The sequence below is a fragment of the Salvelinus fontinalis genome, chromosome 10, assembly GCF_029448725.1.
Source record: "Salvelinus fontinalis isolate EN_2023a chromosome 10, ASM2944872v1, whole genome shotgun sequence".
Classification (NCBI taxonomy): Eukaryota; Metazoa; Chordata; class Actinopteri; order Salmoniformes; family Salmonidae; genus Salvelinus; species Salvelinus fontinalis.
The window spans coordinates 30,826,481-30,844,350 of record NC_074674.1 but is presented as its reverse complement, the minus strand read 5'-3'; the positions used below and the strand labels follow the sequence as shown (position 1 = coordinate 30,844,350).

At 44.3% G+C, this 17,870-nt stretch overlaps 1 protein-coding gene across 2 annotated transcripts in view; it reads left to right on the top strand.

Annotated features, from left to right (window-relative positions):
* The window catches only part of LOC129864003 (neuroligin-2-like), a 97,873-nt gene extending 80,246 nt beyond the window's left edge, over nucleotides 1–17,627 (top strand). For both annotated transcript variants that reach the window (XM_055936521.1, XM_055936520.1), the window contains 4 exons: nucleotides 334–599; nucleotides 800–953; nucleotides 12,719–13,085; nucleotides 13,296–17,627. In XM_055936521.1, coding sequence (XP_055792496.1) covers nucleotides 334–599; nucleotides 800–953; nucleotides 12,719–13,085; nucleotides 13,296–14,226 — 1,718 coding nt within the window. In that variant the 3' untranslated portion in view covers nucleotides 14,227–17,627. The remainder of the gene's footprint in view (nucleotides 1–333; nucleotides 600–799; nucleotides 954–12,718; nucleotides 13,086–13,295) is intronic.
* Nucleotides 17,628–17,870: the final 243 nt, after the last annotated feature.

The window sequence follows — 17,870 nt, the reverse complement described above, 5'->3', positions numbered from 1 at the left end:
CCGTATGTGATATGAGAGAAAAGGTGGATTTGGCAAGCCTAATGTTTACAGTGATTTAGTGGGGCTGGGGAGAGAGGCAGCATATCTGGACCAGTGCTCCCTCCATATGTAATACTTCACGGTGCCAAGGCTCCTCCTCTGATGCATGCATCATTAAAGCACTCTCTCTGTAGTGCCTTGAAGGCCTCATGAGCAGCTAGTGAGTGTGTCAGAGGGATGAAAAGACAGCGTAAATGGAGAGAGTGATACTTTCTCTAGATACAGACAGTACAGTGCCCTATATCTATTATACACTCAGGGATCTGAGTCCTCTGACCCTATTGTGACCCCCAGGTCTGTTCCAGAGAGCCATAGCCCAGAGTGGCTCAGCCATCTCCAGCTGGTCGGTCAACTACCGACCCCTCATGTACACCCAGATCCTGGCTAAGAAGGTAGGCTGCAGCTACGGGGACACAGGCGACCTGGTGGAGTGTCTGAGGAGGAAAACCTTCAGGGAGCTGGTGGACCAGGACATCCAGCCGGCCAGATATCATATCGCCTTCGGCCCAGTTGTGGATGGAGACGTGGTGCCCGACGACCCTGAGATTCTCATGCAACAGGTCAGACTCAGCCTCTAGCTCCAAAACAACATGTCTATTCTGTCTTTCAATTATTTTTAAAATTGTATTTCTATCCGTCTTTCTCACAGTCTTTTATATATTTGGCATTTTTATGCAACGTCTGCTCTTACTGTTTCTATAGCAGTGTCTTTTTCTTCCTCCATGTTCTGTGATGCTGTGTGTGTGTGTGCTGCCACTAGGGGGAGTTCCTGAACTATGACATCCTGCTGGGCGTGAACCAGGGAGAAGGGCTGAAATTTGTGGATGACAGTGAGGGGGATGATGGGATCTCTGCAGCCTCTTTTGACTACACCATCTCCAACTTTGTGGACAACCTGTATGGATACCCTGAGGGTGAGAGTTTGTTATAAATGTCCTCATAAACACAAACATATTCGTCGCCCCCACAGGAGCAGAAGTAATGCTCCACTTACCCATGTGTGTTAATAATAGATAAATATTTTATTTTGCAATGCTTTAGTATTTCATTGGTGGGTATTCAAGGTCTCTCTGTCCCTTAACCTCCCCATCTCTTGTTACTCTCTAATCTATCTCTTGCTCCCATTCTCTGTCTCCCCCCCTCTCACTCTCCCCCTCTCTCTGTCTCTCTCTCTCTCTCTCTCTAATCTATCTCTTGCTCTCATTCTATGTCTCCCCCCCTCTATCACTCTCCCCCCTCTCCTACTGCTCACTCTCCCCTCTCTCTGTCTCTCTCACTCTCTCTCCCTCTCTCCACCACCTCTCTCACTCTCCCACCTCTCTCTCTCTCTCTAGTTGAAGTACAAAATGGAAAATAATATAGGTTGTATTTACAAAGGTGTTTGTTCTTCACTAGTTGCCCTTTTCTTGTGGCAACAGGTCACAAATCTTGCTGCTGTGATGTCACACTGTGGTATTTCACCCAATAGATATGGGAGTTTATCAAAATTGGATTTGTTTTCGATTCTTTGTGGGTCTGTGTAATCTGAGGGAAATATGTGTCTCTAATATAGTCCTACATTTGGCAGGAGGTTAGGAAGTGCAGCTCAGTTTCCACCTCATTTTGTGCGCAGTGTGCATGGCAGCCTTTCTCAGTAGCAAGACTATGCTCACTAAGTCTCTACATAGTCAAAGATTTCCTTTATTTTGGGTCAGTCACAGTGGTCAGGTATTCTTCCACTGTGTACTCTCTGTTTAGGGCCAAATAGCATTCTCGTTTGCTCAGTTTTTTGTAAATTCTTTCCAATCTGTCAAGTAATTATCTTTTTGTTTTCTCATGATTTGGTTGGGTCTAATTGTGTTGCTGTCCTGGGGCTCTGTGGGGTCTGTTTGTGTTTGTGAACAGAGCCCCAGTACCAGCTTGCTTAGGGGTCTCTTCTCCAGGTCCATTTCTCTGTAGGTGATGGCTTTGTTATGGAAGGCTTGGAAATCGCTTCCTTTTAGGGGATTGTAGAATTTAACGGCTCTTTTCTCAATTTGATAAATAGCGAATATCAGCCTAATTATGCTCTGCATGCATTATTTGGTGTTTTAAGTTTTACTGAGGATACTTTTGCAGAATTTTGCATGCAGAGTCTCAATTTGGTGTTTGTCCCATTTAGTGAATTCTTGGTTGATGAGCGAACCCCAGACCTCACATTCATAAAGTGCAATGGGTTCTATAACTGACTCAAGTATTTTTTGCCAGATCCTAAATGGTATGTTGAATTTTATGTTCCTTTTGATGACATAGAAGGCCCTTCTTGCCTTGTCTCTCAGATTGTTCACAGCTTTGTGGAAGTTACCTGTGGCGCTGATGTTTAGGCTGAGGTATGTATCGCTTTTTGTGTGCTCTAGGGCAATAGTGTCTAGATGGAATTTGTATTCGTGGTCCTGGCAACTGGACCTTTTTTGGAACACCATTATTTTTGTCTTACTGAGTTTTACTGTCAGGGCCCAGGTCTGACAGAATCTGTGCAGAAGATCTAGGTGCTGCTGTAGTTCCTCCTTGGTTGGGGACCAAAGCACCAGATCGTCAGCAAACAGTAGACATTTGATTTCAGATTCTAGTAGGGTGAGGCCGGGTGCTGCAGATTGTTCTAGTTCCCTCCCCAATTCATTGATATATATGTTGAAGAGGGTGGGGCTTAAGCTGCATCGCTGTCTCACCCTCGGCCCTGTGGAAAGAAATGTGTGTGTTTTTTTGCCAATTTTAACTGCACACTTGTTGTTTGTGTACATGGATTTTATAATGTCATATGTTTTTCCCCCAACACCACTTTCCACCAATTTGTATAGCAGACCCTCATGCCAAATTGAGTGGAAAGCTTTTTTTTAAATCAGCAAAGCATGACTTTGCCTTTGTTTAGAATTTTTTGTTTGTCAATTAGGGTGTGCAGGGTGAATATGTGGTCTGTCATATGGTAATTTGGTAAAAAGCCAATTTGACATTTGCTCAGTACATTGTTTTCACGGAGGAAATGTTTGTCTGCTGTTAATGATAATGCAGAGGATTTTCCCAGGGTTGATGTTGTTGCATATCCCCCGGTAGTTATTGGGGTCAAATTTTTCTCCACTTTTGTGGATTGGGGTGATCAGTCCTTGGTTCCAAATATTGGGGAAGATGCCAGAGCTGAGGATAATGTTAAAGAGTTTAAGTACAGTCAATTTAAAATTGTGGTCTCTGTATTTTATCATTTCATTTAGGATATCTTCAACCCCACAGGCCTTTTTGGGTTGGAGGGTTTGTATTTTGTCCTGTAGTTCATTTAATTTAATTGGAGAATCCAGTGGGTTCTGGTAGTCTTTAATAATTTATTCTAAGATTTGTATTTGATCATGTATTTGTTTTTGCTGTTTGTTCTTTGTTATAGAGCCCAAAAGATTGGAGTGATTTATCCATATACTGTATATCCGTTTTGGATAGATAACTCTTCATGTGGTTGTTTGTTTAGAGATTTCCAATTTTCCCATAAGTGGTTAGAGAATTTGGATTCTACAATTACATTGAGCTGATTTCTTATTGTTATTATCTTTATTTTTCCGGAGTGTATTTCTGTATTGTTTTAGTGATTTGCCATAGTTCCCTAAAACACTTCTGCGAGCAAGCCTTTCTAATCGACCTGGCCCGGGTATCCTGGAAGGATATTGACCTCATCCCATCAGTAGGGGATGCCTGGTTGTTCTTTTAAAGTGCTTTCCTCACCATCTTAAATAAGCATGCCCCTTTCAAAAAAATGTAGAACTAAGAACAGATATAGCCCTCGGTTCACTCCAGACTTGACTGCCCTTGACCAGCGCAAAAAACACCCTGTGGCGTACTGCACTAGCATCGAATAGTCCCCACGGTATGCAACTTTTCAGGGAAGTCAGGAACCAATACACACAGACAGTTAGGAAAGCAAAGGCTAGCTTTTTCAAACAGAAATGTGCATCCTGCAGCACTAATTCCCAAACGTTTTGGGACACTGTAAAGTCCTTGGAGAATAACCACTGTCACCACTGATGAATCCACGATAATCAAGAATTTCAATACGCATTTCTCTACGACTGGCCATGTTTTCCACCTGGCTACCCCAACTATGGCCAACAGCTCTACACCCCACACAGCAACTGGCCCAAGCCCCCCCCCCCCCCCCCCCCCACGCTTCTCCTTCACCCAAATCCAGACAGCTGATATTATGAAAGGGCTGCAAAATCTGGACCCCTACAAATCAGCTGGGCTAGACAATCTGGACCCTCTCTTTCTAAAATTATCCGCCATTGTTGCAACAACTATTACTAGTCTGTTCAAACTCTCTTTCGTATCGTCTGAGATTCCTAAAGATTGGACAGCGGCTGCGGTCATCCCCCTCTTCAAAGGGGGAGACACTCTAGACCCAAACTGTTACAGACCTATATCCATCCTGCCCTGCCTTTCTAAAGTCTTCGAAAGCCAAGTCAACAAACAGATCACCAACCATTTCGCCGATCCCACCGTACCTTCTCCACTATGCAATCTGGTTTCCGAGCTGGTCATGGGTGCACCTCAGCCACGCTCAAGGTCCTAATCGATATCATAACCGCCATTGATTAAAGACAGTACTGTGCAGCAGTCTTCATTGACCTGGCCAAGGCTTTTGACTCAATCAACGTATTTTTATCGGCAGACTCAACAGCCTTGGTTTGTCTAATGACTGCCTCGCCTGGTTCACTAACAACTTCTCAGATAGAGTTCAGTGTGTCAAATCGGAGGGCCTGTTGTCCAGACCTCTGGCAGTCTCTACGGGGGTGCCACAGGGTTCAATTCTTGGGCCGACTCTTTTCTCTGTATATATCAATGATGTTGCTCTTGCTGCGGGTGATTCTTTATTCCACCTCTACGCAGATGACACCATTCTGTATACATCTGGCCCTTCTTTGGACACTGTGTTAACAAACCTCCAAACGAGCTTCAACACCATACAACACTCCTTCCGTGGCCTCCAACTGCTCTTAAATGCTAGTAAAACGAAATGCATGCTCTTCAACCGATCGCTGCCCGCACCCGCCCGCCCGACTAGCATCACTACTCTGGACGGTTCTGACTTAGAATATGTGGACAACTGTAAATACCTAGGTGTCTGGCTGGACTGTAAACTCTCCTTCCAGACTCACATTAAGCATCTCCAATCCAAAGTTAAATCTAGAATCGGCTTCCTATTTTGCAACAAAGCCTCCTTCACTCATGTTGCCAAACATACCCTCGTAAAACTGACTATCCTACCAATCCTTGACTTCGGGGATGTCATTTACAAATTAGCCTCCAACACTCTACTCATCAAATTGGATGCAGTCTATCACAGTGACATCCGTTTTGTCACCAAAGCCCCATATACTACCCACCACTACCCACCACACCTGTATGCTCTCGTTGGCTGGTCCAAGCTACATATTCGTCGGCGAAACCCACTGGCTCCAGGTTATCTATAAGTCCTTGCTAGGTAAAGACCCGCCTTATCTCAGCTCACTGGTCACCATAGCAGCACCCACCCGTAGCATGCGCTCCAACAGGTGTATTTCACTGGTCACCCCCAAAGCCAATTCCTCCTTTGGCCACCGTTCCTTCCAGTCATTGCCAATGACTGGAAAAAAATTGCAAAAATCGCTGAAGTTGGAGACTTATATCTCCCTCACTAACTTTAAGCATCAGCTGTCCGAGCAGCTTACCGATCATTGCATCTGTACATAGCCCATCTGTAAATAGCCCATCCAACTACCTCATCCCTATATTGTTATCCAGTTCTCTGCTGCCAATGACTGGAACGAATTGCAAAAATCACTGAAGTTGGAGACTTACAGTTGAAGTCGGAAGTTTACATACACTTAGGTTGGAGTCATTAAAACTAGTTTTTCAACCACTCCACAAATGTCTTGTTAACAAACTATAGTTTTGGGAAGTCGGTTAGGACATCTACTTTGTGCATGACACAAGTAATTCTTCCAACAATTGTTTACAGACAGATTATTTCACTTATAATTCACTGTATCACAATTCCAGTGGGTCAGAAGTTTACATACGCTAAGTTGACTGTGCCTTTAAACAGCTTGGAAAATTCCAGAAAATGATGTCATGGCTTTAGAAGCTTCTGATAGGCTAATTGACATAATTTGAGTCAATTCGAGGTGTACCTGTGGATGTATTTCAAGGCATACCTTCAAACTCAGTGCCTCTTTGCTTGACATCATGGGAAAATCAAAAGAAATCAGCCAAGACCTCAGAAGAAAATTTGTAGACCTCCACAAGTCTGGTTCATCCTTGGGAGCAATTTCCAAATGCCTGATGGTACCACGTTCATCTGTACAAACAATAGTACGCAAGTATAAACACCATGGGACCACGCAGCCGTCATACCGCTCAGGAAGGAGACGCTTTCTGCCTCCTAGAGATTAATGTACTTTGGTGTGAAAAGTGCAAATCAATCGCAGAAAGGACCTTGTGAAGATGCTGGAGGAAACAGGTAAAAAAGTATCTATATCCACAGAAAATGAGTCCTATATCGCCATAACCTGAAAGGCCGCTCAGCAAGGAAGAGGCCACTGCTCCAAAACCGCCATAAAAAAGCCAGACTACGGTTTGCAACTGCACATGGGGACAAAAATCGTACTTTTTAGAGAAATGTCCTCTGGTCTGATGAAACAAAAATAGAACTGTTTGACCACCGTGGGAGGCTTGCCAGCCGAAGAACACCATCCCAGCACGGGGGTGGCAGCATCATGTTGTCGTGGTGCTTTGCTGCAGAAGGGACTGGTGCACTTCACAAAATAGATGGCATCATGAGACAGGAACATGTTGTGGATATATTGAAGCAACATCTCGACATCAGTCAGGAAGTTAAAGCTTGGGTCTTCCAAATGGACAATGACCCCAAGCATACTTCCAAAGTTGTGGCAAAATGGCTTAAGGACAACAAAGTGAAGGTATTGGAGTGGCCGTCACAAGCCCTGACCTCAATCCTGTATAACATTTGTGGGCAGAACTGAAAAAGCGTGTGCGAGCAAGGAGGCCTACAAACCTGACTCAGTTACACCAGCTCTGTCAGGATGGTCCAAAATTCACCCAACTTATTGTGGTACGCTTTAAACAATTTAAATGCAATGCTACCAAATACTGAGTGTATGTAAACTTCTGACCCCCTGGGAATGTGATGAAAGAAATAAAAGCTGAAATAAATAATTCTCTCTACTATTATTCTGACATTTCACATTCTTAAAATAAAGTGGTGATCCTAACTGTCCTAAGACATGGAATGTTTACTAGGATTACATGTCAGGAATTGTGAAAAACTGAGTTTAAATGTATTTGGCTAAGGTGTATGTAAACTTCCCGAATTCAGCTGTATATCTCCCTCTCTAAATAACTGTCAGAGCAGCTTACCGATCGCTGCAGCGGTACACAGCCCATCTGTAAATAGCCCATCCAACCAACTACCTACCTCATCCCCATATTTGTTTTTGTTTTTCTGCTCTTTTGCACACCAGTATTTCTACTTCAACATCCTCATCTGCACAAATATCACTCCAGTTTAAATTGCTAAATTGTAATTACCTCGCTACTATTGGCCTATTTATTGCCTTACCACCTTACTTAATTTGCACACACTGTATACAGATTTTCCATTGTGTTATTGACTGTACGTTTGTTTATCCCATGTGTAACTCTGTGTTGTTGTTTTTGTCGCACTGCTTTGCTTTATCTTGGCCACGTCGCAGTTGTAAATGAGAACTTGTTCTCAACTGGCCTACCTGGTTAAATAAAGGTAATATAAAAAAATATATTTAAAAAATAGTTAAGGCGTAGGCTCAGGTTTTTTGGATCTCTATGTTTTTGGTTAGATAGGTTTCTCAATTCCTTTCTTAGGTTTTTGCATTGTTCATCAAACCATTTGTTATTGTTGTTAATTTTCTTACGTTGTCTGCTTTACATTTTTAGATTTGATAGGGAAGCTGAAAGGTCAAAAATGCTGTTTTAGGTTTTCTACTGCCAAATGTACACCTTCACTATTACAGTGAAACCTTTTGTCCAGGAAATTGTCTTGAAGGGATTGAATTTGTTGTTGAGTAATTGTTTTTTGGTAGATTTCCACACTATGTTCCTTCAATCTATAGCATTTCTTAATATTATTCAGTTCCTTTGGCTTTGATGCCTCATGATTGAGCATAGCTCTGTTCAAGTAGAGTGTGATTTTACTGTGATCTGATAGGGGTGTCAGTGGACTGCAGGACTTGTGACCTGCTTTTGTTGTCGTAATTGGTGGAGGGAATGCTGTCACCTCCAGGTAGGTGTTTGTCCCCCTGTGTGCTGAGGGTGCCAGGTTCTTGTCCAGTTCTGGCATTTAGTCCCTGCCTGGAAATTGTTGATCTCCCCCTCTAGGGTGGAGAAGCTGTCATTGTTAAAGTATGAGGATTCTAGTGGGGGGATAAAGGTAGCAAACATTAGCAAATTTTTATCTGTTGCGATAATTTCCTTATTAACTTCTAGCCAAATGTAAAATGTTCATGTTTTAACTAATTTAATAGAGTGGGTTAGGTCTGCTCTATATCAAATTAGCATACCCCCGAGTCTCTTCCCTGTTTCACACCTCATAGTTTAGTGGATGGAACTACCAGCTCTTTGTAACCTAGAGGGCAACCAGTGGGCCTGTCTCCTTTATACCATGTTTCTTGTAGGATAAGAATGTCTGTATTTCCAATTTCTTTGATGAAATCTGGGTTCCTGCTCTTTAGACCAAAGGCAGATGACCTCAGACCTTGTATATTCCAGGATGAGATAGTAAAAGCTTTGTGTTCCATAGTGTCTAGTGTTGTTTTTGTGTGGTTTAGGCCCGGACAATCACAGTAGGTGTGAGCAGAGCATGTTAAGCATCTGATACACACCTCTTAGGTCGCAGGATGGGGCTTGGTCGGGTGTAATAGCGGTGGTTGGGCCTGTTGCTCTGCTCACGGCCTAGGCATAATGTCCTGCTGTCATGTTGAGGCCATTGCCGCAGGGTCGGGGGGCATGGGGTGGGCAGAAGGTGCATTGGTCTGATATGGGGTGGCCTATATAGGGTGTGGCCAGGGTTTGCTTCGGGTGGTCTTAGTTGGTTGGTGTGTGGCTGGTGATGCTGTGGTGTGGGTGTAGGTCCTCTTGGCATGGGTTCCCTTGGTGCAGGTCCTTCGGGAGGGGGTCTTGCAAGTCTGGGAGGGTGTCTCACTGGTCTGGGTGGGGTGTCCATTGCTCTGTTGCTCCTGTGTGAGGTGTTGGGGCTACGGTTGAGGATGACGTCCTTCAGGAGCGTGCCGACGTCCTTCAGGGTCCTAGCAAAAGTTGGGATTGCTGCCTTGTGGAGGTGGACCTGGTCGTAAAGGCTGTTAAAGTCCAGGGTGGAGTGGTGGGCCAGGTATACATTTAGGTTTTGAGGCACAGTCTTGCGAAATGCTTGCATTCACCCGCTGTATGGTGGCAGGGTGAAAGTCTTTTTGTGGTAGCAGGTTGGAGATAAACACTTGTGCATTGGGGTGAGTGGAAGAAGTTTTTTCAATCACTCCCAGCCTTCCTGGCTTGTCTGGGGGAGTGTCCTGCTCTCTGTCACACCTCAGCTTTCTGACCTCGTCCTTCAATGCCATGTGTGCCTCTTTAAGTTATCTCACCTCAGTCCGTAGAGCAGCCAGCTCTCTCAGACAGCCGTCCATCTCCACATTCAATTCAATTCAATTCAATTCAAGGGGCTTTATTGGCATGGGAAACATGTGTTAACATTGCCAAAGCAAGTGAGGTAGATAATATACAAAAGTCAAATAAACAATAAAAATGAACAGTAAACATTACACAAACAGAAGTTTCAAAACAATAAAGACATTACAAATGTCATATTATATATATGCAGTGTTGTAACAATGTACAAATGGTTAAAGCACACAAGTTAAAATAAATAAACATAAATATGGGTTGTATTTACAATGGTGTTTGTTCTTCACTGGTTGCCCTTTTCTGGTGGCAACAGGTCACAAATCTTGCTGCTGTGATGGCACACTGTGGAATTTCACCCAGTAGATATGGGAGTTTATCAAAATTGGATTTGTTTTCGAATTCTTTGTGGATCTGTGTAATCTGAGGGAAATATGTCTCTCTAATAGTGTCATACATTGGGCAGGAGGTTAGGAAGTGCAGCTCAGTTTCCACCTCATTTTGTGGGCAGTGAGCACATAGCCTGTCTTCTCTTGAGAGCCATGTCTGCCTACGGCGGCCTTTCTCAATAGCAAGGCTATGCTCACTGAGTCTGTACATAGTCAAAGCTTTCCTTAAGTTTGGGTCAGTCACAGTGGTTAGGTATTCTGCCACTGTATACTCTCTGTTTAGGGCCAAATAGCATTCTAGTTTGCTCTGTTTTTTTGTTAATTCTTTCCAATGTGTCAAGTAATTATCTTTTTGTTTTCTCATGATTTGGTTGGGTCTAATTGTGCTGTTGTCCTGGGGCTCTGTGGGGTGTGTTTGTGTTTGTGAACAGAGCCCTAGGACCAGCTTGCTTAGGGGACTCTTCTCCAGGTTCATCTCTCTGTAGGTGATGGCTTTGTTATGGAAGGTTTGGGAATCGCTTCCTTTTAGGTGGTTGTAGAATTTAACGGCTCTTTTCTGGATTTTGATAATTAGTGGGTATCGGCCTAATTCTGCTCTGTATGCATTATTTGGTGTTCTACGTTGTACACGGAGGATATTTTTGCAGAATTCTGCATGCAGAGTCTCAATTTGGTGTTTGTCCCATTTTGTGAAATCTTGGTTGGTGAGCGGACCCCAGACCTCACAACCATAAAGGGCAATGGGCTCTATGACTGATTCAAGTATTTTTAGCCAGATCCTAATTGGTATGTTGAAATTTATGTTCCTTTTGATGGCATAGAATGCCCTTCTTGCCTTGTCTCTCAGATCGTTCACAGCTCTGTGGAAGCTACCTGTGGTGCTGATGTTTAGGCCGAGGTATGTATAGTTTTTTGTGTGCTCTAGGGCAACGGTGTCTAGATGGAATTTGTGGTCCTGGCGACTGGACCTTTTTTGGAACACCATTATTTTGGTCTTACTGAGATTTACTGTCAGGGCCCAGGTCTGACAGAATCTGTGCAGAAGATCTAGGTGCTGCTGTAGGCCCTCCTTGGTTGGTGACAGAAGCACCAGATCATCAGCAAACAGTAGACATTTGACTTCGGATTCTAGTAGGGTGAGACCGGGTGCTGCAGACTGTTTTAGTGCCCGCGCCAATTCGTTGATATATATGTTGAAGAGGGTGGGGCTTAAGCTGCATCCCTGTCTCACCCCATCTGCCCTCCGGGTCTTGTTGTGCTGGTCTGTTTTGTGGGTTCTTCTGTCTGGATTGTGTGGACCAGGTCTCTGAGCTCCAACATGTCTCTCTCCAGCTCTGTGAATTTATCCCTCTCAATGATGGAGGACCAGTGCAGTTGTGGGACCTGGGTGTGTTCAGTGCTGGGGGGGTGACACTATTCTCATCTGCGGGACAGTTTGAAGAGGTGTGATCAGACTCACTCAGCATGGGGGAGTCGTCACAGGGAGAGAGATTTTCCTGCTGTGCTCTCTCTTTGATCCCATAAAAGTCCTGCATGATGCCATGCACCATTACTGTCCCAGACTTGTACACGTTGACAGACATTGTTTCAATTTCCTCAATGTCTAGTTTTCTGAGTTTCCACCCTTGGCCAATACATTCTCTCTTGGGGTAGTGTGCTCTTACAGCACTGTGCCATGCCAGGGGATGGTCTGTGTGGGAAATTAAGTTGCTTACGTTCCCCTCTTTGTAGCAGTCAGCAAATAATGTTTCTGGGTTGTCCTTGAGGAGCTTTTCTTATACTTATTCCTTGCAGTGTTATTTTTATTATACATGGGGTACTGTATTGTAATGACCTCTGGACAGGGATAAGCCATTGGGGCTTCAAAGGCCTCTAAATTTGGGTGGGGGGAGCTGTGAAACTCTCCTGCCATTGTTGGGTTCAAGAGTTTTTACACATCTGGCTTCAAACCTCAGTGCTAATTGAAGGTGCCGCCAGGTCTGTTCTGTCCTAGCATTTTGGTAGCTTAGTATACTTATTTACTTAACTTTATATAACAAAATTACCTAGAGATTGTCTTTTACTTTTTGGCTTCAGAAGTAGCTTCAGACTGAATATTACTCACTGAGTTTTGTGTTGGATGGTATTTCTAGGTTCCGCTGTGTTTTTTCTGCAGGTTTTGGTTTGTTAGACGTTTTTTCTTGATATTCCCTGCTCTCATTCTCTGGCCCCCCTGTCTCCCCCTCTCTCTGTCTCTCTAATCTCTCTCTTGCTCTCATTCTCTGTCTCTACCCTTTCTCTCTCTCTCCCCCTTTCTCTCTCTCTAATATCTCTCTTGCTCGTTCTGTCTCTCCTCCCTCTCTCTGCTTCTCCCCCCTCTCCCTGTCTCTCTCATCTCTTTGTCTCCCCCCTCTCTGTCTTTCCCCCTCTCTGTCTCTCCCCCCTCTCTCTGTCTCTCTAATCCCTCTCTTGCTCTCATTCTGTCTCTCCCCTTTCTCTCTCTCTCTCTCTCTCTCTCTCTCTCTCTCTCTCTCTCTCTCTCTCTCTCTCTCTCTCATCTCTCGCTTGCTCTCTCTGTGTCTCACCCCATCTCTGTCTGTCTTCAGGTAAGGACATCCTGAGGGAGACCATAAAGTTCATGTACACAGACTGGGCCGACAGGGACAACATAAACATGAGGAGGAAGACCCTGCTGGCACTGTTCACAGATCACCAGTGGGTGGCGCCAGCTGTGGCCACAGCCAAGCTGCACGCTGAGTTCCAGTCTCCTGTCTACTTCTACACCTTCCACCACCACTGCCAGACAGAGGCCCGGCCAGAGTGGGCGGACGCGGCCCACGGGGATGAGCTACCCTACGTGTTTGGGGTCCCCATGGTGGGAGCCACAGACCTGTTCCCCTGTAACTTCTCGAAAAATGACGTCATGCTCAGTGCTGTGGTCATGACCTACTGGACCAACTTTGCCAAGACCGGGTCAGTACTGAACCTAGACAGGACCTAGACACAACACTGAGATATCAAATTAGAAACATGCTCTATCAGATGCATACAGTACATGCTCAATTATTTTGATCATCTTTCTTTCTTTCCTTCCTTCCTTCCTTCCTTCCTTCCTTCCTTCCTTTCTTCCTTTCTTCCTTTCTTCCTTTCTTCTCTTTCTCTTGTTCTCTTTTTTTCCATCAGGGATCCCAACCTGCCTGTCCCTCAGGACACTAAGTTCATCCACACCAAGCCCAACCGCTTTGAGGAGGTCATCTGGACCAAGTTCAGCTCCAAGGACAAGCAGTACCTTCACATTGGCCTGAAGCCCCGCGTCAGGGACAACTACCGGGCCAACAAGGTGGCCTTCTGGCTGGAGCTGGTGCCTCACCTGCACTCCTTGCATGAGGACATCAACCCCATCACCACCCGCCTGCCACCTGGAGGAGGAGGTCCCCGCGTCCACCGGCCTGGCCCCCCTGGGGCACGCTCCACCCGCCACCCTGTCATCTCCACCAACCCCTCTGAACCCGAGCCAGACCCCTCAGAGCCGCCCCGCCGCAACCCGTTCCCTGACGAGATAAGGGACTACTCCACGGAGCTGAGTGTGACTGTGGCTGTGGGCGCCTCGCTGCTCTTCCTCAACGTGCTGGCCTTCGCAGCGCTCTACTACAAACGGGACAAGCGCCACGAGCTGCTGCAGAGACGCCACCACCGCTTGTCCCCCCAGCGTGGCATGGGCACCACCATGGGCTTGGGCATGGGAGCCCCGTCCCACAATGACCTGGCATTGAGCCAGGAGGAGGAGCTCATGTCCCTGCAGATGAAGCAGCAGAGAGTAGAGATGGAGCATGGTATCGGCACGCCCCTCCCTTCCCGCGGTCTCCATGGCGACCTGGAGCCGCTGCGGGCACAGGTGGGCCCACCGGACTACACGCTGGCGCTGCGGCGGGCACCGGAGGACGTGCCGCTGATGACGGCAAACACCATCACCATGATGCCCAGCACCATCAGCGGCATGCAGCCCCTCCACCCCTTCAACACCTACCCCCCAGCCCCGGCACCCTCCACCACCCCCACCCCTGGACACAGCAACAACGCCCTGCCACACCAACACTCCACCACCCGCGTATAGGACCAGGCATAACCTCTGGATCAGCAGAGATACAAATAAACACCACACAGACTGGTCCTCTCCTCCTTCTTCTCTCTCTTACTTTTTCTGTGTTGCTTTTTTCTCTTTCTCCGTGTCATTCTGATCTCTGTCAATCTCCCCATGAGGCTGTGTTATCGCCCCCTACTGTTGGGATGCATGGCTCAGTCTGACTCAGGCTGTGGGCTGCTGGGACAAAGACTATCATTACCCAACTAACACATCTCTATCACACATCTTCCAACCTGTTCATATGTCTGTACAATCTGGGTGTTTCACTCTCTCTCTCTCTCACACTCTCTATCTTCCTCTCTCTCTCTCAACCAATATTACTGTTCTTCTTCTCTCTGCCTCCCACTCACTTCTCTCCACGTCTGTTCCTATAGCTCTTGATCACAACGTTCACACATTCCTCCCAGTCTCATTTTCATCCTCATCTCTCTTGCGCAAACCACTTCAGGACTCCGTTTTTTCCTCTTTGGAGTCTTTTATACAAACACATAAATGTAAATTATGTATTATTGATAAATTGTAAGGATATGAATGAAAAAGGTGAGATTCTGATATCTCGTTTTTACCAGCATTCTTGGTGCCAAGTACTGTGATAACGCTCCTCTTTCAATGGGGTCCAATGGACCACCTGGAGAGGCCCATCCTGACTTGATCTTACACAAGGAATTACCATAATCAAAAAAGTGCCAGACGTTTCATCTTTCTTTTTGATCTTTTGCAATTTCTTTTTGTTTTTATTGCATTCAGTGTTGCACCTTGGCTGGGCTTTACTCAAGGGGGAAAATATTAAATATATCCATGTAAAAAATATAAAGAGAATATAAAGATTTATAACTGGTTTGCTGTCTGGGATCTTCTGCATGATTTTTATTTTCTAAATGGAGGATGGACATCAGAGTGGATATCTTGAATTTTTCCTTTTTATTTCAAGGTTTGGCCTTGTTTTTTTTTATTGTTGTTTTTTTTCTTTCTTGAAAAGTACTTTCTTTTTGTTTTTTACGTCAGCTGAACTTCGTGCACAAGAAAACTATCTTCTATTCTGTAGATACTTCAAAAAGGCTTTCAAGAGATGAATATTGACTCTGATTATAATGATTATAACAAGGACAACAAATATGTCCTTTATTTTTTCATTTCTTATCACTGAGGCTGTTCCACAAGCACCTGCCGCCCTGAAAGACTGATGGAAGCCCCCTCTCTCTCTCCCTCATTTTATTTCTCTCTTTCTCTCATTACTTTAGCTGTGGAGTGTTGCATGGTCAACAGAAGAAAAAACATTGTTGGACTTAACCACTCCATCAGCTTGCAGTGTTTGTCCATGATAGGCTAATACTTGTTTTTGAATGGTGAAAATGTCATACTTCACGTGGATTGCCTCAATGATAAAAATTGATAGAATTCTACACATTTTCCCAGGAATAAAGGGTTGTCTCTGAACAATTATCTTCGTTTGAAGCACTCTCATCCTCTCCTCAGTGGACTTTTAGCTACGTGCTTCAGGTTTTTGGAGACTGGGTATGACACTGTCTTTTCAAATCCTCTTATGTTGTTCTGATATTCTCTGTGTTGCTGAGGGGAGAGGGTGCAGAGGGTGCAGAGGGTATGAGGGGGGCTCAGACAGACTGACTGACATACTGTAGGTCAAATGTGAAAAGCCTTGTACGCACGTTTTAGATCTTTCAACCGCACAACTGAACACAGGGACACAATGAACTCTGAACATTCATGAAAAAAAACTGTTACAGAGCGGATGTTGAGACAAAATAAGAAAAACCTTGACATCAAAACCAACAACGACGATGGAGAGATGAGTCTTCAGCAGAAGCCTGATATGTCTCCGATGCACTGAGGATGCGTTCAATATCTTGAGGAGAAAAAACATTTGGTAAACATTACTCACATATATACAGAAAAAAACTAATCTGTCAGGATGGAGTTCCCCATGTTTTTCCTGTTCTGTTTCCTGTCTTGTTTTGGGATGATGATGATCACACTGGGGTTAGACTGGCATCTGTCACAGGGACCGGGACTCAGAAAAATGAACAAAACACACACCATGGAAAACAAACTGTACATTTTTTTAAGTGTAAGAGAACAAACTGGTATTTGTAAATATTCTGTTTATGGGTTGGTTTATGAGTGAACGGTCAAATCTTTTCTTTGTGACAACAGGTGCAAGTTCAGACGGCTGATCCGTTGTTGTTGTTTGATTCTCTTTATTTCTTCGATTTTCAAGGTCAACGTGCAACAAGTTATGGGAACATGTAGACAGTTATTAACATACATGAATGATCTGTAAACTACATCTAAAATCCTAGCATGATTGAGTTCAACATAATAGCGATAGGGAAGGGGATATGGCTCAGGTTTCTCTAGGGTAGAAAGGACATACTGGATGTGTGTGGGGTTCTGGATGGAGGTGGGCATTACTTGCACAATTGTCAATTGCCACATCAATCATGAAGACAGATTTTGTCTGGATTCATTTAAGATGAGCCTTTTGCATCCGTTAAGTGGCCAAAGATAAGAGCTGCATAAATAGCAGATTTAGAGAGAATAGGGATACAGAGAAAAAGAAAATGGGAAGGTGATCAAGAGCGAGAGACAGAAAGAAAGAGGAAGGAACTGATGGGGAGTGGTAGAGATAAAGTCATGGTTTGAAACTGTGCTCAACCCAAACCTACAGAACTAGGAAACTTGAATCTTGATGGTGGTGCTGTTGGTACTTGTTAGTGACACTCACTGTCCTGAGATATGACATACAGTATTACCCATAGCTTAGAACAGGTACAGTATGTTGTCAACTCCTTTGTACTCTTTAGTCTTGTTTCAGACTCTGATGGTTGTGGTTGCTTTGCTATCCTTTACTATTATGTCTGCCATGCACACTCTCTGTTTAAGTCATTTTCTGTGAATATCAGCTCACCTGTTTGCTGTCCATTTGAGAGGTCCATGTTTCCAAAAAGGAAAAGTGAAAAAATACAGTATTTTTCTAAAAAAAAAAAAAAAATGGAAATTTGGAAACCAGGGATATGACAGCCAACAGACTCTGGAAGCACACTCTCACCAAGTTTACACAGTGACACTAAAGTCTGACGTTGGCTCAATGTTACAAAGAAACATTACAAGGATGCAAATCTCTACTTTTCCGAGGTTCACGCTGGGTTGCCCAAAAAGGTTTGCACCTGTTTGTCTCTGTTTTCATTTAGTCTGAAATCAGCACTTACTGGAGGATTAAGACACTGTAAGGAAGCATAACGAACGGGTTTAAAGAATGAAGTTAATATTTCTATTTCATATAGAGGCTATAACAGACTGTATGTTGTGCACCTGAAATGGAGAACATTAAAAATACATTCTTAAACAAATTATCACATTTGCCTCCCTGTTATTGTCTATGAAGACACAACATCTAATTATTTAAATTGATAATCTGTGAGTGGTTGCTGATCTGATTAATAATTACCCATGTTGACATACTTTGGTTGGTGTTCTTTTGTGTGTTTTTTGTTTCTGGTGAACATTTGGTCTATATGCACAAATATGAGATGATTTCATGATGATGTCTTTTTCTTTTTATAGCCATAGAGCTGTTCTTTGTGTATGCGGGGTCT